Genomic DNA, 24,604 nt, shown 5'->3' on the forward strand with positions numbered 1-24,604 from the left:
TATTTCAGGTGAAACTACATAACTTTGTAGAGCTATTTACGTAGTTTCATTTAACCCAAATCATGTGTTGTCCACTTTAAATGAGTAATTTTTTTTTTTTTTTTGCATTTTGCAAAAGATAATAGCTTGCCATTATGTAGTTTGGGAAATAATGATGTGGCAGCCCATGTAGCTGATCATTAAGGATGCTCACCTGTTACGTTTTTTTTTTTTTTTTTTTTTCTTCTTGTATTTAATTTTGGATGTCGTTGACTTTGTTTTAGTTCATAAATATTTAGGTGCATATTTATTTGATAGGTATATTAGTGGCTAAGGTATGAGGCCTAAGATCAGCCATAATATAGGAATTTAAAATTGTGGTGAGCAAATAGAAAGCAACTTACTCTATGATTAATACTCGTGTTTTTTTGTTTTTGGAATATCTATGATTGTTAGTCCATTTATTCATCTGACAGTTTAAAATTATAATCTTCTTGATGGGACCTTAATTTGTCATTTATTGATTTACTTCTTCTGTTTGCATTATTAAAGTACTCTTTTTTTTTTTTTTTTTTTTTTGGACAATTAAGGTACTCTTAAGTACCCTTTCTATTTTACACAAAAAAAAAAAAAAAATCCCTATTTTTCCTTTAATTTTTATTCACATCACAGGCTCACATTACTAAAAATTGTTTTATACACCCGGTTACACGGTACACCTAAGAGTATTTTTTGCTCATTTCAATGATTATTACTCCCTCCGTGTTTTTTTAAGTAACACACTTTCCTTAATCGGCCGTTTTTTTTTAAGTGACACACTTTCTCTTTTAGAAATTCCTTACATTTTAATAATATATCTTCACCCCACTATTTCTTACTTTATCATTTCTCACTCCTTTCATGATCCCCACTTCCTCTCACATTCTTTTACTTTATCATTTTTCACTCCTCCAACCTACCCCACTAACATCTTATTTTATTAAAGTCAATAAAATCTCCTAAAACTACGTGTCGGTCAAAGTGTGTCACTTAAAAAAACACGGAGGGAATACTCATTTTATCATCAAATGAACAAACAAATGCCCTTAGGTGTACCGTACATTCAGGTGTATATAACAATCTCCGTCACAATACAACATGTCATACTACCACAATAGTTATTGTTTCTCTCTTCACTTTTGGTCTCTACCAAATTATGAAAAATATTATGCTCTTAAAATTGCAACAATTAAATAATACACGGGCTAATGCACACGTTTGACTATTATAATATACAACCATAATAATAAAAATTAAGAAAAAATAATATTAATATTAATCTTACTGTATATTACGAGTAGAGTAGCATTTTTTTTCAATAGAGTAGTAAAAATGTATTTAAAGTCATTTTGTTGCGAGTATATAGAAATAGATGGCAATCAATCGTAGCCATAGCCAACGGCTGTTGATGTAGCCCTTGTAGGGGGGGCATGTATGCAAGATGGCGTGGTGAAAAGTTGGAACCATATAGCCAACGGGCTTTTTAAAGTGCATGATATTCAATTCACTCTTCAACAAGAAAACTACCTTAAGAATTTAACCCCATTCTGTGGCAAGATGGAAATAACAATTTCAACTACTTGGTAAATGATGATTTTAGCCTTTCAATTCAATTTCTCGATGAATGATTTGGAATCAAATGTGAAAATGTGAACTGAAGTATTATTTAGAGACAAAGAAGCAATTTACAAAATCATAGGACTATTTGCCATTCATACAATAATTACAATGCGAATCATCTAGGGCCAGATAGTTCAATATCTTCGAATACAAAGGAATGTTCCTCGTTAACATCGCTGTAATTCCTAGAGAAACTGGTAATACAAGATCTATCCTCAGGAAGGGAGCTTCTGGCATGCAATTCATCTCCATGTACAGATTGCCCTGCAATACTTTCTAAAATCTTCAAAACTTCAGACATCTTTGGCCTGAGACTAGGATTAGCTTGAGTACACCGAAGAGCCAATTCCACCGTTTTCTCTAGCTCATCAGCATTGAAATATCCCTTTAGATCCCTGTCCACAAGCACGTCCAACTTCTTCTCTTCATATAATGCCTTCACCTATAAAAAAAAAGGTGCAAAGAAGTGAACAAAACATACTAAGCAGTATGCACATATACTTTTGTTGTAGGTAAGATGTATTTGTAGGTAACTCAGATGAAAAGGACCCTACTGGACTGAATTCCTCCCGAGTCAACTCAACCCCGCTTTGCAAGCCAAGCTATTGGAAAGGGGGTGGGACGATTTAGGGAGTTGTATACATGTGAATCACTTCCTTATCCTCTTCCCTACTTTACTCACTTTGCATGGACTTCCAAGTCCAACAGGATTTATTGCCAATCAAATGATGGCTTAGTAAATTACTCCAGAAGGAGAAAATATAAATTACTCTCCATAAACAAGCATATATAATGTGAATGGAAATAAAATGATCTAATTGTAAAGTGGACATAACTTACCCAGTCAAACATGATTCCCTTCTGAGCCTGACCTTTGCCAGCATCTACTGTCTTTTGCCCTGTAACAAGTTCCAAAAGTAGAACGCCAAATCCAAAGACATCAGTTTTATCTGAAGATTGCCCAGTTGAAAGATACTCTGGGGCAATGTGACCAACAGTACCACGCACAGCAGTAGTGACATGAGAATCCCTCCTGTCCAAAAGCTTTGCAAGGCCAAAGTCTCCCACAACAGCTTCAAAACTCTCATCAAGCAAGATGTTAGCAGCTTTCACATCCCTATGAATAATTTTTGGATTGCACTGCTCATGTAAGTACAAGAGTCCACGAGCAGCTCCCTGAGCAATATGCAAGCGCTTGCACCAATCTAAAGTAGGCCTATCCCCACATGGGTCTGAATATAAATAAATAATATTTATCATTAACAGTAAGAATGCACCAATTTTCCTAGACTTCTTCAAAATGCATCTGATGGTAAGAGAGCTTACATATCCAGCTATTAAGCATTGGATATGCAAGTTTCCTCATGAAAAGAAATGAGCAAGCTAGAAAGTAGATCCACATCATAGAGTCAAAGATTACTGTTACAGCGTAGTTTGTAGACTTTGTACTTCATACACAATTGAACAAAGAGACAGTACACATATTCATCATTTCATATGCATATCTATATCGGATATGTGACAATTAAACCCAAGTACGATCATTTTCTGGTATCAATATAGGTCAAAACATGTAAAATTTCAGAAAGTGTTAGATTCTGAAACTTTGACAAGTGACCATATTGAATACTATGCTCAAACTCGAGTTCATGTAAGTATGTAACAAAAATATAAAGAAGCAAACCATCTACTCATTAATATCCAGTCAGAACTGCAAGCTTATGGGTAAAAACTTTTAATTATTTCACTCAAACAAGAAAGTGAAGGTGAATTTAAACATTAATTGCTAGAAGCAACTAATCATGATTAAAGATGATAAGGAAAGAAAATAAAGACCAACCTCTCAACCGATCTGCAACACTTCCATTTGGCATGTAAGGATATATGAGCAATCTCTCATTAGGTGTCATACAAAATCCATATAAACGCAGAAGATTCCGATGTAAAGCTAAACCAATCATCTCCACTTCTGTTTGAAATTGTACTTCACCAGTGAAACTGGGGTCTTTCAGCCTTTTAACTGCAATCATAGTCTTGTTTGGTAGACAACCTTTATAGACAACTCCAAAACCACCCTTTCCTAGTATGTTTTTGGGATTGAAGTTTCCTGTAGCTGCTTGAAGTTCACGAAACGAGAACCTCTTCACATGACCAATACTGAATTCATAGTCTTGCTGCACTGCATATTCCAATAATCAGAGGTTTTCACACCATAGTTATCACCATATAAACACTCAAATAAATTATAAATTAAACTAAAAAAAGAAAAAGATGAAAATATTTTAGCTTCAGAGAATACCATATGATGTCATGAGAAGACGGGACTTGTAGTAGTGTACCCATCCAATTATCAGCAATATCAAAATCACAAATGTGCAGCCAACACCAACAGCCACTGGGATTTCCCATCGACGATGATGACTTGATTTTGAGATAGCTGTATGACTTGTGTCTGGAAAAGAATAGGTAACACAAGTAAATCAATGAGAGAGTGAGAAAGAGTGTGTGTGTGTGTGTGTGTGTGTGTGTGTGAGAGAGAGAGAGAGAGAGAGAGCTACCATTTTCAGGCTTCTTTCCATTGATGCAAACTTGGGAAGAAGAAGAAGAAGAGCAAAGAAATGTGTTCCCTGTCACGCTACACATAAATGCAATGTGTCCCTCATAATAACTCATTTATAGTGAGGAGAGAAAAACTTGATAGCATTAGTGAACAATTTAATAAGATTTCTGTGTAACATGCAATCATACATAGTGATTAAACATTATGATACTAAGTGTTAATGTCCACCTCAGATAATAACAAACAAATTGAACACATTTGGAGAAAGAAGATCCAATAGCAGCTCATTATCACCGGCTAAGCGCTAACATGTTTCTTCTTGCTGTTTTATAACCTTCTAATAACCATTTTACAAGATTAAATATCAGCTGTATCAAAGCAACAAGTGTTATTGTTTCTCAAAGCGGCACACAATCTCCATCAGCTCACAAGTAGTAAGACTAGAAATTATATCATCAACTCTGAAATTTTGCAATTTCTAAATAAACTACATATGCTTAACAGTTTTCATTTAGTATAGATACACAATCTATGGTTATAAATTAATTAATTTTTAAGTTCATGAAAAAACATGATAGGGGATACATCTATGTAAATTAAGGATAAAATTGTGGATAACAAATTGTAGCCAATTGGTAATGGTCATGATTTGATGATAGATAATGAGATTTTTCATGAAGGGTAAAATATTCTAGGAAAGGCACACTTTCTCTATACAAACCCACCAATACCTCGGTCTATAAGCTGTATATGGATGAAGCTTCTTCATTCTGTCTCTTGATACTCTATCTTTATTTGAAATCTTTAATACCTTGTTCTTTATGAAGTATGGACGCAAACCGCCCATCGGTCTTGTATTTCACACACTTATTGCAGTCCTATGCACTATGAGACAAATAAGGTCTTTAGATAGCGCTTTAGTATGCTGTAATAAATTGAATTAGTGGTAGGGGAACTACTGGGAATGACAATGCAATTCTCTTATAGTCTTATGAGGTAGCTTGGTAAAAAGAAGTGGTAAGACTAGAGAAGGAAGAAAAGGATGCAGAACATGTATATATAGAGAGAGACCAATGAGAGAAAGAGGAAAATGCAGACTATGGTAGAAGTTTAATTTACTTTGATCAGCTTGTTGTTGAGAGTGTCCAGCCACTCGAAGGCCTTGGATTTTATTGTCAATTTGAAGATTTATTAGCAATAAATTACAATCAAAATGTATCCCCAAATTTTTTGTCTTCCCCAATACTAAACTTCTATCTATTAAATCCATTTTCCAGATCATCATCTTAATCTCCATCTTCTTCTCTTACTCTGTAGCTTCCATTACCAAATAGTCAGTCTTATAAAAGTGTCAAGTAGTTTGTAGCATAGTCAGCCCCTACAGTAAACTTAGATCCCCCATCATTATATGCATAGATATCTCATTTTCATGCCTTATCTTTTCAGCGGACACAAATGTCATCAGTCTTACATTTGTACCAAACATTCAAAAGATTTAGTGAAGATTGTACAGACCCACAAACTTTTGTAATCTGTCAAGTGAAAATGGCACTGATCACTGATGTACACACACACAACAACAACAACAACAACAACAACAGAAACACAGATCTACTATGGAGTAGAGTAGAGAAATTCAACAAGTTTTAACAGTAGAAAGGTCTATACCTGTATGCTTTTGCTAATATTCTTGGCGTGGGACCAGTGAGATTGTTAAATGACAAATCCCTGCCAAATGCATAATTTCATTTCAGCGCCAACAATAAACATACTGAAGATTAACAAACAATATTAGTGACAGGAGACATACAAGAATGAAAGACCTGAAAGATTTGCAACGTGTTTAGGAATCTGTCCAGACAATTTATTTCTACTTAATTTCCTGCATATTGCACAAGAGTTATATTAAAGTCACATTAGAAGGAAGTTGAAAAAACAAAACTTTAAAGCTATACTTACAAGTAATTTAGACGGCTGAGGTAACCAATCGAGTCAGGAATCTCACCACTAAACTGGTTACCTGAGAGGTCTAGTGTTTGAAGCTCTTGGAGCTTCCCAATCTCATCTGGAATTGGACCAGACAGCTGATTGTTCTGCATTGAACTGTAGAGCACAATGTAATTAGACAAGTTATGCCAACCAGCTGCAAGCTGCAGTTTCAAGATGTAATTAGCCTAGGAAATAAAGTTATATCCTAGGCCACCTATGATAATTCAGCAACCATCATATCTAAAACATCTTTATTTTGCCTTTATTAAAGGAAATTGTCATTCTCTTCAGGTTTATGTCCTGCCTAAAGGTTTGAAATATTATTGTCAATAGAAGTTTGCATGCAGGTGAATATGCTATGGAGCAATATGATTAGCAATTAGAATTCAAAGCTATAATACTTGCAGGTAAGATAAGTGATAAACTTGGAAAAAAAATGGTCTTTTCCCATCTACATAAATCAATTGACCATCAACAACTAACTGATTAAAGGCAAAGCAGGAAGTACCTCTAGGATCCATCATATAAGGTACTAAATTAAGGAATGGAAGAGAAATTAAGTCTAATCTCAGCATAAAAATATCCTTTGTAATAATTTCACACTTCAATTTCAGTGAGCATGTAATGCATTTCAATGAACACATACATTAAATTTCATCTCTATTATCAGCATGACAGCACTCATACTCCCCTTTTTTTTAACAATCAAATTATAGGTTGGGACCATATAAGAGAATTTAAAACAGATAAAACCAACTGTAAACTATGCACACAAAGATGCATTAAATGACGCCAACAGTGGAATCTCCAGCAAGAACTATCAACTAATCAACTACTGTATAATGGTAAAGACTGATGGTTCATTAAAAATCTACATATTCTCGTGAAGGGGCTGGTCTCATTTAATGCACCAAAAATTTCAGAAAATGTACAAAATAAACACAATTGTAATCCAAAAACAGAAAGTACAGAAACTCTCATAAAGACAAACATCTCATAAACAACAGCTCCTCATTCTTCAATCAAATAGAGCCATAACTGTCAATATTATTGCCTAATTATATCTCTGTCCTTAACAAATAACAAGGAACTTACACTGAGCGAAGTCGAGTCAAGTTTCCAATACTAGAAGATAGGGTTCCTGACAATCCCATACTAGCCATATCACTGTGAAAAAAAAATCACAAATTCAAGCATAGAATACAAATTTTCAAAATAGTATTGTGATTTTTGGGGAGAAAAAAACTTGGAAAATAATGCAACTTACAGAGAGATAACAAAACCATCATTAGAGCAAGCAACCATATACCAAGTGCAAGGATCAACTGAATTAATATCCCAACCATCAAGAACATGGTACTTTTCATCTCTCATCTTGTTCTTCACTAACATCAATGCAGCTACTATAAATGTAACCCCAAATCAAAAACATTCATATTAATCACATAAAAATTACAGAAATTCCAGCAAATAATAAAGATTCAATAGATGGGGTTTTGCAGCTAAACATCAAACATTGAAATAATCCCAATATTATAAAATGAAAACAAAAATCAAGAAAAAAAAAAAGAATGATTAAATTAATGGGTTTTAGAAACAAACCTTCATAGTTGACACCCTTTGGAGAAAGATTACTATCAGCAGCTCCAATCACATCAAAAAAGCACAAAAATACTGCCAAAAATAGAACCATGGCCAGGAAATACAATCATAAAAAATTTAAAATTCACTAAAATGAAAAAAAAAAAAAAAAAGAATCACTGATAGATCTTGAGTGAGAAGTGAGAGTGTAATGTCAAAAAGTTAGAAACTTGGATTTTTCTGAAAAAAAGTTGCAGAAAAAACGACACTTTGTAAGGAAAATGGTGCCAATAAAGAAGTTCTAGCAGATGATGCTGAAAGAAGTAAGAAAACGAAACATAAGTGTGTGTGTCCTTGGATTTTGGGGTTTGAAAAATTAGCTCAAAAACAAAGATAATTTTGTCTCGAGATTTGAATGATTAGTGTCAAATTTGTCTAAGAATCTAGTAGAGTGGAGAACAAGGGTGTCCTACAATACTATAGTCAGTGGCATTTGGTGGTACTCACTCCTTCGTGTTACTCCCTATGCCTTGCAAAAATGGGCACTTGAATAGGTAAATTTTGGAAAATATCGACCCGATAATTGGACAATCGGTATGGTAAGAAGAAGAGGCTTATTTGAGGGGGGAAATATATTGACTTGATAATTGAAAGTGGTAAATTAAATGGCATACTGTAAGGTCACGTTCACTTCACCTTACAAAAATAATATTAAGTAAAATTAATTTTATTTCAGTAAAAACAATTTCAGTTCATTAAAATTCAGTTTTCTTAAAAAAGAATTATGATAGAAAATCAGTAAAAATAATTTCAGTTCAGCAAAAATAATTTCAGCTCGGTAAAATTAATTTAAGTTCAATAAAAATAATTTAAATTCAGCAAATATAATTTTGTTTCAGTAAAAATAATTTCAGTTCAGCAAAAATAAGGTGAAGTGAACTGGGCCTAAGTATGTAGTTGGAATGTAAATTTTTTATAGTTGGGTGTATATTTGTTTTGTTGACATTGGTTTTTAGAATACATGTTGTCTTAGCCCTCTTAAGACATATTCTTTTCAACTTAATTTCACTTTAGTTTAGTTCAGCTTCAATCAGTTCACTTTCTAATTTTCTTTTTTCATAAACAATTTAGTTTAGTTCAGTTTAGCTCTAATCAGTTCAGTTCAGCTCAATTCAGTAAATCAGAATAGACCCTTAGTATCTCTTGTGGAGTATATCAATTGTTTTTTTTTAAAGTGGTACACTTTCAACGATGAGTTTACGAAGACTGAATTAAATTTACATTGATTAAAACAAGTGGGGTTAGTGGACAAAAAAAATTGTAAGAATAATAAACTTTACTCCTGCGGCTTGAGATTTTAAGCAATTACAACATGTGATAACAAACTAGTCTATTGTCCTGTGTAAAGCATGGATTGTATAAAGTAATACAATTAGCTTATTTCATAATTAATTTTCTATGAGAAAAGTAAAGAATTAATCGACCAATTTGGTTTTTTTTTTTTAAAAAAAAAAAAAAAAAACCATCATGACAATTTGGTAAAAAAAAAAAAATCACTCCGACGGCAATTCGGTATTAAAAAAAAGGCGACATTTAAACCAAAAAATCTGCTTTTTTCGGGCAAACTCTTCAAAAGTCCTAATTAAATTGTTTTGTGCTTTTTAAAAAAAAAAATTTACATTTAAAATTTAAATTATTATGTCATCTCCTTTTTATTTTGCTAAATTTTGAGTTACATAGATTTATTTGCAACCCTATTTTTTTTTTTTAAAAAAAAATGTTAATAATGGGTAGGAAAATTAATATTTAATTTTTTTTCTTCAAATTTTTATTTCCTTATAAAGGTTTGGAAATTTAGGTGGAAAAATATATATTTTTTTTAAAATAACCACGAAAACAATAGCAAATGCAAGTAGTTTGTTGGAAATTTTGAACTTTAAGCTTAATTGTTGCCTAAGATTGTTTTTTTTTTACCAAATTATTGCTTGAGGTTAGGTTTTTTTTTTACCAACCTGGTCAATTGGCCATTAAGGAGATTAAAGTTTTAACATTTTTTTTTGGTCGTGTAATGCACGAATTGAATCAACTAGCCTATTGGCATATGCACAAACTGTTTCATGTATGAAAGGGTGAAGGTAGGTTGTTGGGTTTCATACCCAACTAATAATTGTGACCGTCTGACTGGATTTCTAACATAGAGAGTTGATAGAATGAGTTTGATTTATTAAATTTTTACGTCGAGATATGAACATAATACTAATACATTAGCTAATCAAAAACATAATACTAAAACGGAGACCGGGAAGACACATGTCACTTCATGGTGCTATTTTTACCTCCAACTTATAAAAAGAAAAAAAAAATTAAATATCCATTGATTGATTATATATAAGGGTTTTCATATTATTTACCAAACAAAAAATTATTGACTAACCTTATACAAATATATTTAGGTTATTGACTATAGAATTCATTTCATTAAAAAAAATTTATTTAGATACATATACGAAGTATATAGAAAAAAAAAATGAAGAGTAACAACTTTGATGTCTTTGGTATTGGATATAAACTTTTTTTTTTAAAAAAAAAAATAGGTATTGGATATAGATTAAAGTTTAGTTATTTTTGTTTAAAAACAACTTTTGTTAATACCTCATAAAAAATATAATTCGGAAAAAAAATTAAAGATAATTGTGTATGGCACACGACTTTAGCTAGTGATAATTAAATTAATAGCAATATTTATGAAAGAAATGGCATCTCTCTCTTTCACTCCTTTATTGAGTTATTGAATTTACTAGAGGTGACCATTATTCGGATAAAAATCGAAATTCAATCCGAATCAAATTATTAATTCGAATTAGATCCAAATTTTAATTCAGGTCAGATCAGATTGAAATTTTTTGAAAATTCGGATTTTAGGATCGTATCGGTTTGACCTTGTTTGGATCCAAAAAATCGAATTAACCGACATATGAAACCATACTTTTACAACTAATGATTGTTTATATTAATCATGTAAAATTATGTTGATAATTACCTTAATATAAATTATGTAAAACTATGTTTTCAATATTTGTACTAATAATTTACAACTTTATAATTGCATTTTTATTTTTATAATCACTTTAGGCCCTATAATTTTGCAATGTATTTTGTATTTTAATTCGGATTTTCGGATAAGATAGATTTTTATCGCCTAGATCTGATGGTAGTTTCATATAACCGAATTGTAATTCGAATTGAATCAGATTAGATTGGTGAGAAATTTGATCGAATTGAATTTGAAAATTAAAAACTAATTGGATTGGATTTGGCCAAAATTCAAACCGAAAATCAAATAGACGCCCCTAAATTTTACAGTACTAGAGATGAATTTGATTGTAATTAATTGATTGAAAATTTGTTTATCAATAGATTGATTGTACTAATGGACATAAATTAATGAATATTATTTTATTTATCTATAGATAATACTTCGTATTCAAGTAATTGTTTGTTTTTTGATGCGTTTAATTGATTGATACGGAGTTTTTTTTTTTTTTTAACAGATCAATTGACTTTTTTAGTCATCTACTATCCATGTACATTACTCCCTCCGTACCTAAATTACATTCCTACTTCTCTCTATTATGTGAGAAATAAATACTAAAAATAGGAATGTAATTTAGGGACGGATGGAGTAAAACAAAATGTCCAAAAAAGAAAACATCTTAATCTACAAATAAAACATCAAAACATATCACTGACCAAAAGAAGCTTTTTGAGGTGCCCATTATTCAGATTAAAACCAAATTTAAATCTAATCCAAACCGAGTTATCAATCAAGTCGAATTAGAACTATAAATCAAATTGATTCACATTGAATATTTTGAAAATTCAGATTTTCGGTTGGATCACGTTGACATTTTCAAGGCATTTAATTTAAAAATATTACTCCATCCGTCCCATAATACTTGGGGAGGTGAGGTGGATATGTAGTTTAAGAAAATTACAAGTGAGTCCATTTAAAATATTTATTTACTGTATTATATAAAGGATTCTCTTTTGTATTTTTACATTGTAAGGAGACACAAAGTTGGGGGGATAAGGGTAATGAGAAGAGAGAAAATGTAGGATTTAATTGGGTTTTGGGTTATTTTGGGACGAAAAAAAATGAAAACTGTAACAAGTATTATAGGACAGATGGAGTATTAATCTAAGTTGGCTTTGACAAATGTACAAGTCAAAGCAAAGCATTTATTTTGAAACAGAGTATAAAACATCTTAATCTAAGAGTTTTCCCATATGCCTTACTTGACTTGGATGATGTAATGTGAATATGCCTTTGTGATCTTTTCAAGTTACCTATCACAACTTGGCAAGTTGGCATATACTTCGTAATACTAAGAAGCATAAGGATCTCAGTAAGGATTCTCAAAGCAAACACATCAACCTCCTTACTGTCAACATCAGCAAACAACAGGAACTATCACCTACTTAAAATAAGATGCATCAAAGATGTAATTCGAAATTCAACTCGCAAAGCACACTCATAAACTTATGCAACAGAAAATTGAGCTTTACTAAATACTAATTTAAGAACTGAATGATAGTAAGCAAACATACTTTTCACAGGATGATTGATAATAATGGTACTACACTTCTTCCTGTCCAAGGTCTGCATTTGGTGCAATAAAGATGGAAAAACTACTGGACAACATACAGAGTAAACAAAATAGACAAGAAAATACACCCACCAACTACACCTTTCTGTCTCCACCGCTCTTCAGCGGTCTTTCCTAACAGCCATAAACAATTACAACCTCCTCTCTACTAACTTCAATGAGTACATTATCAGATTGACCTTTTCTATCAACAATTTACAGACAAAAAAAGCGCGTTGGCGGTGAGAACGAGTGCACGAGAGTTAAGCAAGCAGAGGCTGTTGGAGCTACTAATTGCCCACTCGTTCTGGCTGAGAAAATTATATAGGGATGCCTCCATACATTGAGACTAAGATCTTGATCACGGTTTTCCACAGGATCTCACTCATCAACCAGCAAAAAACATCTATATGTGCTATATTGATAATTATGTCCCTGTTGGATGCATCAAATTGTTACCATACTGTCGCCTAACATGCTCTGGAATCAACTTGTTAATTAGATCTGATGAAGCTCCAGACAGCTGCAACAAGAAACAACAGCAACCAAAAATAGGAACTCTTTATCATCCAAAATTACAAAATTGTTTGAATACTACTAGTTTCTCAATGCAAAGATTCAAAAGCAATATAATCGCTGACTGCATGATCCCAAAGGACAGCCTAAGGTTTTATGCCTAATGAGCGAAAGAATATACATGCTACAATGTCAGATATTCAAGATAAAACAAATAATACTATTCTCCAGTAGAAATAAAAAATGTAATGATTCTCCTCAGCAGTGAAAGAGGGTCCTTAACTCCTTGTTACTAGATAATCCTTCAAATCATTACTAAGTTCTCCAGCTTCATGATACTATCAACTCGGTATGATAATGTAAAAAAACCAAACACCGTAAACAGGACCTGAATTTCCTAATCCAGGTACAACACAATCAACTGGCATTTTCTATCATGGAGTGGTCAAATCACGATTTTTACTTATAAATAGTTCCAGCAGTCAAATGTATCAAGCAAATTTCCATCTGGCTCAGTGTAAAAGCATAAAACATAGCTGAAATAAACATAAGCATGAGAAAAACAAACATACTTCCTGTTTAAAATTGAAGAGAGGAGGCAATGGGCGACCATTAGGAAGACGAGCATTTGGTTCCCGGAGTTCATCAAAGAAAGGATGCGCACATGCTTCCAACTGGAAAAAAAGTAAGATAAAACGTATCAATACTTCAATGAACTGAAAATTACAGATGAATTATAATCCACGAAAACAAGACGAGAGAATAAGCTGATCAAAATGCTATTGGCTGATTAATATAATTAAATTTAAATTAGAGCAAAGCATAAAGGATTAATATAATTTGGTTACAGAAACTTTTCAAACTTACAGCAGTGCAGCGTAAACTAGGTGAGTACTGAAGCAGCCTTGACGTCAGATCAATGGCCTCTGGAGGCATGCGTTTGTGGAAAACCTGAATCGAAAAAGAAATATAAACAACTTGAATCTTAAAAACTCAACTTAAAGAGAAGGGGAAGGGTTGGGATTCTTGAGAACTGAGCACTGTGCTAATAAATTCTTCCTTTCTGTCGATTATTTAATGACATGTGACAAACGTGCAGGATTATAGAAGTTTCAACAGCATAAGCTTAATCAGTCTGACACAAGTATGCAGGCATGCAGCATCTGTGAATCTATGATGGCCTCCAAAAATTAACTCAACAAAAATTACAAAAAGCACATATACAAGTAATATACCTTGTGCCAGGGAGTTGCTTTAATCTGGGGAAACCTAAAATCAGAGTAATTCGGATTCATGCATCGAATTTCTTCCCGTGTTGGTGTACCAAGGACCTTCAAATATACAAAGTACAGATTTTGTCAAAAAAAACAGAAAAGAACAGGCAATAAGTTACAACATGACCCTAAACTTTCCACATGCTGAAGCTGAACAGCCTTTCAATTAAACTTTTAGGCATACCTTAATGATCTCAACGAGCTGATCAACAGCATTTTCCCCGGGAAATAATGGCTGGAAAATTCAAAAGAACACAAAATGAAGATCATGCTCCATACAAATACAGATAACACTTAAAAGAAATCCACAAATTGAAATTCAGCTATCATAATATACTCACCTGACCAAGCAAAAGTTCAGCAAGAACACAGCCAGCAGACCATATATCTATTGAGGATGTATATTCAGTGGCGCCAAAAATAAGCTCAGGAGCTCGATAAAACCGAGAACAAATGTAGGAAATATTGGCTTCACCCTTAACCTGATTGGACAAAAAAAAAAAAAAAAAAAACAAGAGGTTAAAACACAAAATTTAAGGTTGTAACCCCCCATTCCCTTCCCAACGGAGGAGATGAAGTGGCAGAGAAAGTTAAAGTCTTTTTTTAATTAAGAGAAAGCAATTAATATTTAATATGCTACCATGCGAAAGCAATTAGATAGAATACATATAGAACCAATCATCGCCATTTTTATGCCTTCACTATTTGTTAAAAGAAAAGGATCATGCACATATATAAAGCAAATGAATAGAACAGGAAATACAATATTAGTATTTTAATCTGGCAATGTTCACAGCACAGATCACAATTAACAAGGAGAAAACATGTCTCGGCAACCACTACAACAGAATTTTTCGACTCCAAAACATTATGAAAAATAAGTTAGTGAACAAAAAAAAAAAAGAAAGGGAGTTTTGACATACAAGAACTTTGGCACTTCCGAAATCGCATATTTTCACTTGGTGGGTGAGAGGATCAACCTGCAGGGATCAATTACATCAAAATTCAGCTCATTATTTGATTAAGCTTGGAAAGAACTAATGGAAAATAACATACCAAAACATTTTGAGGCTTTAAATCCCTATGGCAAACTCCAGGAACATGGTGCAGATAAGCCAAGCCACGGAAGATCTGCAACGTGATTATACTTAAAATAATTATACTTTAAATATGACAATCGTAACAGAAAACCAGCATGAAAATATAACGTACCTGATATGTGTACAATTTAATGTAGATGAGTGGCATTCTTTGATTAGCACTACTATAGTGCTTCAAAACCCGATACATGGTCTCAGGGACATATTCCATCACCAAGTTTAGGAAAAGCTCATCTTTACTAGTTGTTGAGAAGAAACAATGCTTCAGCGAGATTACATTCGGATGGTCTAACACTCGCATCAGCTGCAACTCACGGTTCTTATACCTTCTATCTTGCAACACCTTCTTAATTGCAACAGTCTCTCCGGTTTCCAGACATTTAGCCTAAACAAAAACAACATCAGAGGGAAAAATCAATAATTATTTCGCCTTCTGGACCAAAATAGGTCTTAGCAATCACTATATATATACCTGAAATACAATTCCAAAAGATCCAGTGCCCACGACTCTTTCTGCCATGTAACTAATTGTCTGTAAGAACAAAAATTGTGTTAAACAAGCATATACATGTAAAAGAACAATTTACAAACTCAATGACAATGCACAAATCCACATCTTAAAGTATGAACATCACAAAATATCTTACATCCTAGAACAAATTTAAGCACAAAATAAAAGCACAACTCGTGATGATAGCTAAGAATGATTAATAACTGTTGAACCAGTGGTGTCAAGCAAAGCAGATAAAACACATAAAGCATAAGCACTTAGACTCGTTCGATCACTCAAATCAAACACCATCACTCTAAAAAGGCGAAAAGAATTATAAACTCGAGACAAGCGAAATGAGATCCAATTGCCAAAATAGAGCATACAACACACCTGTTTAGGTTCTCCATTTTTACCCCCGATTGTAGTTGAAATAATGTGTCCTGTGACAGCACCATTGCCGTCTTCTACCGTCGAAGCTAGCTCCTGCAACAGCAAATTTAATTTAGTTTCAACATCAACGCCATACTCAATTTCAATATTTAATCTAAATCAGCTAAACGCTATAAAAAATGCAAATCGACAACCTAAGTGCTGCTAGGGTAGTGATAATTCTATGAAATTTTAAAAAATTCAAAATATCACAAAAATCTGCAATAGTATACATAAACAGCTTAAAATCAAGCACATTTCAGATCTACAAAGTCACAAATTCTGCAAAAATCAAGTAAAATTCCAGCTAAAAATTAAAAAAAAAAAAAAAAAAAAAAACAACAACAGGAATTTCAGAATAAACAAAAATCAAATCCATCAAAACAAACACACAAAAAACAGAAATTCACTCAAAATCAACAAAATTACACACAAACACAAACTAAGAAGAAGATCCATTGATAGATCGGAAGCAAAACCCTAAGAAAAACACAAAATTCGATCTGAAATGAAGCAAAAAACAGGGAGAATTCGAAGCTAGAATACCTAGATCTAGAACATAGAGAGAGAATCTAGAAAAACGGTGAGAAAGGAGGAGTAAGAGAGAGAGAAGGAGAAGGAGAGTACCTTGTCGTCAGCCATGGAAGCTGGGAAAGAGGAGGAGGGAGGAGAGAGAAAGAGAGGAGTTAAGAAAGGAGCATGGAAAAATGGAGTTTAGGGCGAAGGAGAGAGGAGAGAGAAAGAAAAGGGGAAGACCCCAGTTACGACAATACCCATGTGATTACAGCTCTTGCCCTTTCCCCCTTCTTTTTTTTTTTTCTTTTCTTTTGGGGAATTATTATACGACTACCTCATCTTTAGGCTATTTTCATTGTATTATGCGTACATTCTCGTATTACAAATACTCGTACCAATGATGTAGTATTGTAATTGTATATTGACTTATGCTAGCAAAACTGGCCCGGATTTGATTAATCAATCTTCTGAGCTGAAGTGAAGTTGATCCTTTTTTGATCTGATTACGGTGGTTAATGCACGCGATGTACGTTGGCAATATAAAGAGGAAAAGTAGGTAAACAAATATTTTTAAAGGTATAAATGTACACACACTATTTTAAAAAGTTACAAAAATATATATATAAACATTAATGAGGGCAAATAAATACATAAACATTTTAGAGAGTATAATTATCCAAATACTCAAATGAACAAGGGCATGCAGTTGGGGTGTCCTTATTAAGCAACACGCTACACTTCCCAAACTCGGGTGTAGTGATAAGTATGCATGGGTTGCTAGGTCGTCACCTAGAAGCGTCGCGCCACATTGCCGATTGTGGTGTCAAATGAGAAAGGGCTTGCAATTGGGGGCACGGGAGAGTGTAGCACGAGAGAGTGTGGTACAAGGGAGCGTGTGATGAAGGACTCTAGTCTGCGGATTGGTTATTGGAATGTGAGGTCTTTTACGGCAAAATCAATAGAAGTGGTGGTAAAAGTGATAAAGAAAAGATGTGTAAACATCATGTGCCTCCAAGAGACAGGTGGACAAGATAAGGAGCTCGAGACTTGGTTTTGGGGTATAAAGTGTGGTACATGGGATAGGAAATGCACAGAACTAAGAATGGTGGAGCAAGGAATGAAGGTGGGTGATTCTTGATGAGAGGTTGTCGAAAGAGGTAATCGAGGTCTATTAGAAGAATGATTTGTTGATAAGGGTGGAGTTGCTATGTGGTAATGAGATTGTTAATGTTATTAGTGCTTATGCTTCCAAGTTGGTTTAGATGCAGAGGAGAAACAACAATTGTGGGAGGACTTAGATGAGGTGGTACAGGGTGCCTACCCACACAGAGAAACTATATATTGAAGTGATTTGAATAGGCATGTTTGGGTAAATCGAGATGGCTTCGAGAGTGTTCATGGAAGCTTTGATTATGGTTAGAGGGACGCAAGTGGTGAGGCAAAAATTTCCCGCCTTTTTTTCTTTCCTTTTTTTTTTTTGCCGAATTTTAATGGCTTTCATTTTATAACATACAATAATACTTATTTCCATTTTGACAACACATTTAATCCAATCATACTCTATTAATTTTTTTATTATTATTTTTTTTAACATATATTTTATATACTAGGAATCTTTTAGATTAAACCTCGTTCAATACACGGTTGTTAAATAATTCTAATGACAATAAATTTTACCAAAAATAATGGATATAAATATTATAAATAGACTTAGTAGTAAAAAGTATGAAATATTGTGAAAAAAAATAATTAAATATGTAATAGTTATAATGGGCAATTTGATATTTAGGACATTTATTTTAGATTTTATACAAACTAAAAGTCATAATTTAATTACAATAAGTTTTTTTTAGTAAGTGGTTTTGGAGGGAAAGCTTTTTATAATATTTTGTCAAGTGTTCTCTAAGTTTCGCCTTTAGTATAATGTAATTGATTGATTGATAATACTTATTTTCATTTTGACAACACATTTAATCCGATCATATTATATTAATTTTTTTATTATTATTTTTTTAACATATATTTTATATACTAGGAATCTTTTAGTTACAAATATACTAACTTAGATTTAAAATAAGGTATTGAAATATATCATTATCCAAGATTGTTATAGTATTATCAATATTTTTTTCTCCAAATTTTATCATTTGGCAATAAAATTTATTTTAATTAAAAATAGAAAAATCATTTTGGTAAGCATACTTTGTATATATCTTTAAATCATACATAACTTTTTTAAGAACAACTAAACAAAATCATTTTACTATTTTATACTCCCTCCGTGGTTTTTTATTTTAAAAAAATTATACTCCATTCGTTTTATTTATTTATTTATTATATATATATATATTAGAGTTGGATTTGCACATTTGTCGAGACACAACTTTGACCATCAGTATTTTTAATTAGAGATTATTAAAAATTATGAAAACTTTTTTTATTAAAGCAGACATTATGATAATAATCCAACAACATATTACATGATCATATTTATATATTGTATATTGGTAAAAAAAATTAAGTCAATGATGACATTTGAATAATGTAAAATTCCAACTCTTGCTTATAAAAATTAAAAATAAAATAAAATAAATAAATAAAAGAGAGAGAGAGAGAGAGAGAGAGAGAGAGAGAGAGAGAGAGAGTACAAAACATTTATTGAAAAAATTCAATCTAATTACTCTATGCATTTAAGCAATGTGATTATTAAAATTAAAATTAAAAACCCCTATACTCACTAAAAATATATTTTAAAAAGTTAATTACATAATAATAATTATCCTATAGTAATATAAAATCAATTATATTTTCATATTATGTCGGTCAAAGTGTGTCAACAAATTATAAGGACAAATGTACATGAGTTCATATATGGGTACTAACCTAAGCTAATATTTTCATTTTCTTATATAAAACCTTATATCTTCTAAATTTCTATTACTATATTATTTTTTTTTTTTATAAAATTCAATTCAATAACCTTTATGCATTTGGTAGTGGTATAAATTAAAATTCAAGTTATTTTGTTATAAATATTTTTTTGGATAAATTATTGTTGAATTAACACCGTTCTTTATAATTTTTATTGTAAAGTTTCATTATAACCGTGTATGGCAAGGGACTTAATCTAGTAAAAAAAGCTAAATCATTGAATCACACAAGGAAAATTTTAGAGGCAATTAAAACCATATCAATAACGGCATATAGGTAAACAAACATTTATAATGATATAATAGTCCTTACACTATTCACTGATTTTTCATACTTTTTAAAAGGTAGAGATAGTGATATTTGAAGTGATCTAAAATGATGTTTTAAAAATTGAAAGTTACTAGATACCCTAAGTGGCTTGACCCGATTTTAACCCAATCAAATTAAACCTGAATGTAACACCCCCAAATCTTCCTCTACGAAAATACTAGTATAATACGTATAATTATACCGTAGAGATAGACTTAGGCGTATTACCGCCACGTGATTACGCAAGGTACTCAACTTACTAACAAAACAATACTTTGCAGCGGAAACTTCAAAACTCTCCTTTATTAATAATAACTATGAATAGAAACCAATGTTATGAGTACTCAAAAATAGATACAAAGACCACGATTCCTAACTTAGTGAAACCAAATCCCGGGACTCCAATACATCAATTTATTCACTCCACCTGAAATAACACTGCTTACCATTACGGTAAATAGGGCGAACCAAAACAAATAAGAAATACGAGTTAGCAAAATATGCTAAGTACGGTAAGTGCAAGATAATTAAACTCAATTTATTTGCAAACATGCTTTTGAAATCAATTCCAATAATTAATCCAGTAATTCCAAACTCATGATTTAAAACCAATTCTCAATATTCAAATCCCAATAATCAATAAAACCAATTCCAATTATTTTAAAACCAATTAAACCAATTTAACCAATTCATCTCCCAAGTGTGCACACCCCCCCAAGCTAGTCTCCTTATGTTACAAGGCTATTCTTGAGGAAAAATCCGGTCATACAAAGTCCAAGACCTTATCAAAATACCAAATCCGCATAGTGGGATTACTAACATGCTTATAAAGCATAAATAATAAATTTAATTCAATGATTAAATAAATCCTCTTTAAATCCAATAATTCCAACTTTTAATAATAATAATTCAAACTCCCTTTTTTTTTTTATAAATCCAACAAGCTTTCAAAACCAATCCTTTTTAAACATGAATAATAAATTAATTAATCAAAACATGTTATAAAAAAATCAATACTCCAATTTGATTATTAAAACCAATCTTTTAAACATACTTTTATTTCATAAACCATAATTCAAGTCAATTTAATTCAATCACCATAAAATCATTCAAACATGCTCATTCAAATCAATCTTTTTTTTTAAGGTATCTAACCACCTAACGTACCTTGATCCTTGCTTAGCAAAACACACTAAAGGAACCTCAAGATTCTTGATCGAACACACCCTACAAATAAATATAATCTTAATTAATATAAGGTTAACAAATAATCACAATAATTAAATTAAAAACCCCCAACTATATGTACATGAACCTTTTAAATTAATTTTCATAAACATCATTAAAAATCTAATTTTATATAATTAAAACTATTCATAATAATTTTTTTTATAAATCCCCCATAATAATAATAATAATAATTGAATAAGAGAAGTGAAGAAGAAAAGATAAGAAACCAAGGAAAAGATAAGAAACCAAGGAAAAGAGAAGAATTGGATTTTCGTTGGAAAGAATAGGCAGAACTTGCAGAGGCTATAACTCCTTTGATATAACTCCGAATTGGGTGATTCTTGAGCCTAAACTCAAGGATTTTTTGAGAGGAACAATCTTCTGTGAAACAGCAATACCCCAAAAACTGACCAGAAGTGCCCGAAAATTGGCTTCAAAGATAAAAGGGATGATTTGTGTAAAAAGAGGAGAAGAAAAGAAGAGAATTAGTGTGAAGAATGTGAGAGGTATGGAGGGGTATTTATACGCTAGTATGATCATGAATTATGGTAGGAAAATGTAGGAAGAATTATGGTAAGTAGGGTTTAAGGGATTACTTGGAGAAGTGAGTAAAGATTTAAGGAAAGTTTTGATATTAAAGAGATTATGTATAATTGAATATGGAAGGTATGATTGTCATGAAAAATATTAAGGAAATCGGAATTACTTGGGGAATAATTAAGAAGAATGGATGGCAAGAAAATATAATGATTGGATACTAAAAAGATGGAGAATTAGATTTAAGGAAAATAGGAGATTTTAAGGGGATAATTAAAAATACAAATTACCAAAGTATTTTTCCCAAAATCTACATGGGATGGCCGAAATTTTTGAGTTTCCTAAGCTCATATTTTCGGCCCTCCTATTTAGTACTTTAGGAAATTATTTTGCTAGTTTTAAGGAATTAAAATAATTGTGTAAATAATATTTATTGTAATAAATAATTAAATAATAAAATACCAAATATTCACCAAATAATTTAACTAATAAAATCAGATTTTCTCTTAGGAAAATCCGAAATTTATTATCCAAATAAATGGGATTTTCGGACTTATTAAAATAATAATAAAATATAGCTTTTGCCTTAATTAAAATATCCAAAATATATAAATAATCCGGTTTTTAAAATAGGATAAATGGATAATAAATCTTATCCAAAATAATAATTTGTTTTTAAAATACTTTTGGCGCCAAAATTCAAATATCGTTTTGGCTCCAAGATTTAAATAGTAAGTTAAATTACTAAAATACCCTTTTTAGAAAATAATAATTAATTAATTAATTAGGAAAATACATATAAAAATACGGGGTATTACACCGAAGCCCAAAGTGAAATTACTTAATGCCCAAAATGATCTGAACCAAATATATAATTCATCATGTAATCACCATTAAGAAGTTCATATTTAATTTATTTTTTTAAAGTAAAATTCATATTTAGAACGAATATCAAAGTTGGGTATGTACCTCTTATAGGCTTCTATCACAAAAAAAAAAAAAAAAAAAAAAAAAGAAAAAAAAGAAAAATTAGTTGAAAACTTTTTAAAATGTTATATATATATATATATATATATATATATATATATATATATATATATATATATATATATATATATATATATATATATATATATATATATATATATATATATATATATATATATATATATATATATATATATTAATTCAGTATGAAGATTGTCTTTACATAAATGCTTTGACAAATTTTTAAGGAAAAATTGGCCGCAACAACACCAACTATGACAAAGGTGCGTGTAGCAGCACAACCTTTTAAGGGTGCGGTTTACAGCACAAACTATGTAATTGGGTGCACATATTAGCATAAATGACACTAATGAACTAAGGTTGCATGGAAAAAAGTGGAATCTTTATTATTTTATATAATTGTTTAAACATTATTTAAACATATATGATTTTCCATCATGCGTAACTAAATTAGCCTTACCTTTTTTTTTTTTTTTTTTTTTTCATTTAAGCATTTCTTGACCTCCACCATTATATTAAGCGGATTCCTTAAAAAAAAAAATTGTGCTATTATTTTCCTTTGTTCGCTTCTCCAATTACTATTTCTAATATCGATCTCACATGATTGATTTAGTTTCCTATCCCTTTCCACCTAGTTAAATACTAAATTGATAAATAAAATAAAAAATAAAAAATAAAATCATTTAAATACCTTTATTCTACAAGATTTCAGGATACATAGGTAACTTTCTAAATACTAATATCAAAACCCACAAAGTGATTTCAAATACTTAATTCAAAAAATAATTTTAGAGTTGGATTTTAGGATATGTCAAATTGATTTTTTTGTTTTTGATGTACAACACTTAAATTGTGGAGGTTAAGAGAGAATTAATTTAAAGGGAAAAAATTAATTATAATGGAAGAGGAAACTAAGTCAATCATCACATGAGATGTAAAAAAAGTAATTGAAGAAACAAACGATAGAAAATAATGGCGAAAACTTTTTGAAATAATTCAATTTAATGGTTATTTAATTACATGTGATGGAAAATGGAAAATTAAGTAGAATGAAATTAATCAAAAATATTTTTAAACAAAAAGGCATTAAAAATATTTAAGATTTCACTTTTAGAAGAAATCTACATTTTGCCAATGTCATTTATGTTGTTATGTGCACCCAAGTGCATAGTTTGTGATGTTGAGTGCACCCTTGAAAGGTTGTGCTGCTACACGCACCTTTGTCATAGTTGGTGTTGTTGCGGCCAATTTTATATATATATATATATATATATATATATATATATATATATATATATATATATATATATATATATATATATATATATATATATATATATTAATTCAGTATGAAGATTGTCTTTACATAAATGCTTTGACAAATTTTTAAAGCTTGATAGTATTAATATCATGATTTTGGCTTTAAAATAAATAAAGAAGCAAAAAGTATACAGTGAACGAAAAATATAATTCTTTTAGTCATACACTCTATAATATTTTTATAGATGCTATATTGAGTGTTAATAAAAAACAAATTCCAAAACATCTCATAATAATAAGTCATAAATAATTTAATATTTATTATTTATTATTGTGAATTCATAATACATAATTTAAATTGTATTTTAAATAATTTTATGCATTGTGATGTATGGACGAAAAAAGAAGAATAATTATTAGCATTAGTGGTCGATTTAACAATAGCATCCTTTTTTTTTATTTTTTTATTTTTATTTTTAAATAACAATAGCATACTTCATATATGATAGAAAAGAAATATCCAAATTTGAGACAAAAATATTGAATTTAATAATGTATTGAAAAGTTGAATGTCAATTTAATGGTAT

The 24,604-nt window shown here is 31.0% G+C and overlaps 2 protein-coding genes across 3 annotated transcripts; both read right to left on the reverse strand.

The window, feature by feature from the left end:
- Positions 1-1,665: 1,665 nt before the first annotated feature.
- LOC145579287 (protein CLAVATA3 INSENSITIVE RECEPTOR KINASE 4-like) lies at positions 1,666-8,198 on the reverse strand. Of its 2 annotated transcripts, none has more exons than XM_081636536.1 (11): positions 7,790-8,198; positions 7,455-7,590; positions 7,283-7,354; positions 6,158-6,301; positions 6,009-6,080; positions 5,867-5,926; positions 4,197-4,273; positions 3,938-4,075; positions 3,479-3,817; positions 2,479-2,870; positions 1,666-2,080 (listed from the first exon to the last, which is right to left on the reverse strand). In XM_081636536.1, the coding sequence occupies exons 1-11, from the start codon at positions 7,878-7,880 to the stop codon at positions 1,754-1,756; spliced, it is 1,848 nt and encodes a 615-aa protein (XP_081492662.1). In that variant the 5' UTR covers positions 7,881-8,198; the 3' UTR covers positions 1,666-1,753. The 2 variants fall into 2 exon arrangements, with proteins under 2 accessions (XP_081492662.1, XP_081492661.1); XM_081636535.1 differs by having other exon boundaries at positions 3,938-4,090.
- Positions 8,199-12,357: 4,159 nt separating this feature from the next.
- Positions 12,358-17,032, reverse strand: LOC145580277 (shaggy-related protein kinase eta-like). The gene is made up of 12 exons (XM_081637700.1): positions 16,854-17,032; positions 16,188-16,280; positions 15,777-15,836; positions 15,417-15,689; positions 15,261-15,335; positions 15,128-15,184; positions 14,546-14,686; positions 14,389-14,439; positions 14,166-14,261; positions 13,798-13,881; positions 13,503-13,604; positions 12,358-12,937 (listed from the first exon to the last, which is right to left on the reverse strand). Exons 1-12 carry the CDS (start codon positions 16,866-16,868, stop codon positions 12,842-12,844), a joined length of 1,143 nt encoding a protein of 380 aa, XP_081493826.1. The 5' UTR covers positions 16,869-17,032; the 3' UTR covers positions 12,358-12,841.
- Between the last annotated feature and the right edge of the window lie 7,572 nt (positions 17,033-24,604).

The sequence above is a fragment of the Chenopodium album genome, chromosome 14 (assembly GCF_948465745.1).
Source record: "Chenopodium album chromosome 14, dcCheAlbu1.1, whole genome shotgun sequence".
NCBI lineage: Eukaryota > Viridiplantae > Streptophyta > Magnoliopsida > Caryophyllales > Amaranthaceae > Chenopodium > Chenopodium album.

Coding starts and splice junctions, on each gene's coding strand:
- LOC145579287 (XM_081636535.1), bottom strand. CDS start 7,880: ATGGTTCTATTTTTGGCAGTATTTTTGTGCTTTTTTGATGTGATTGGA. Junction 7,591..7,789: donor AAAGGGTGTCAACTATGAAG/GTTTGTTTCTAA, acceptor TTACATTTATAG/TAGCTGCATTGATGTTAGTG. Junction 2,081..2,478: donor AGGGAATCATGTTTGACTGG/GTAAGTTATGTC, acceptor TTTTTTTTATAG/GTGAAGGCATTATATGAAGA.
- LOC145580277 (XM_081637700.1), bottom strand. Junction 13,605..13,797: donor CTAGTTTACGCTGCACTGCT/GTAAGTTTGAAA, acceptor CTTTTTTTCCAG/TTGGAAGCATGTGCGCATCC. Junction 12,938..13,502: donor TCTTCAATTTTAAACAGGAA/GTATGTTTGTTT, acceptor TTCTTGTTGCAG/CTGTCTGGAGCTTCATCAGA.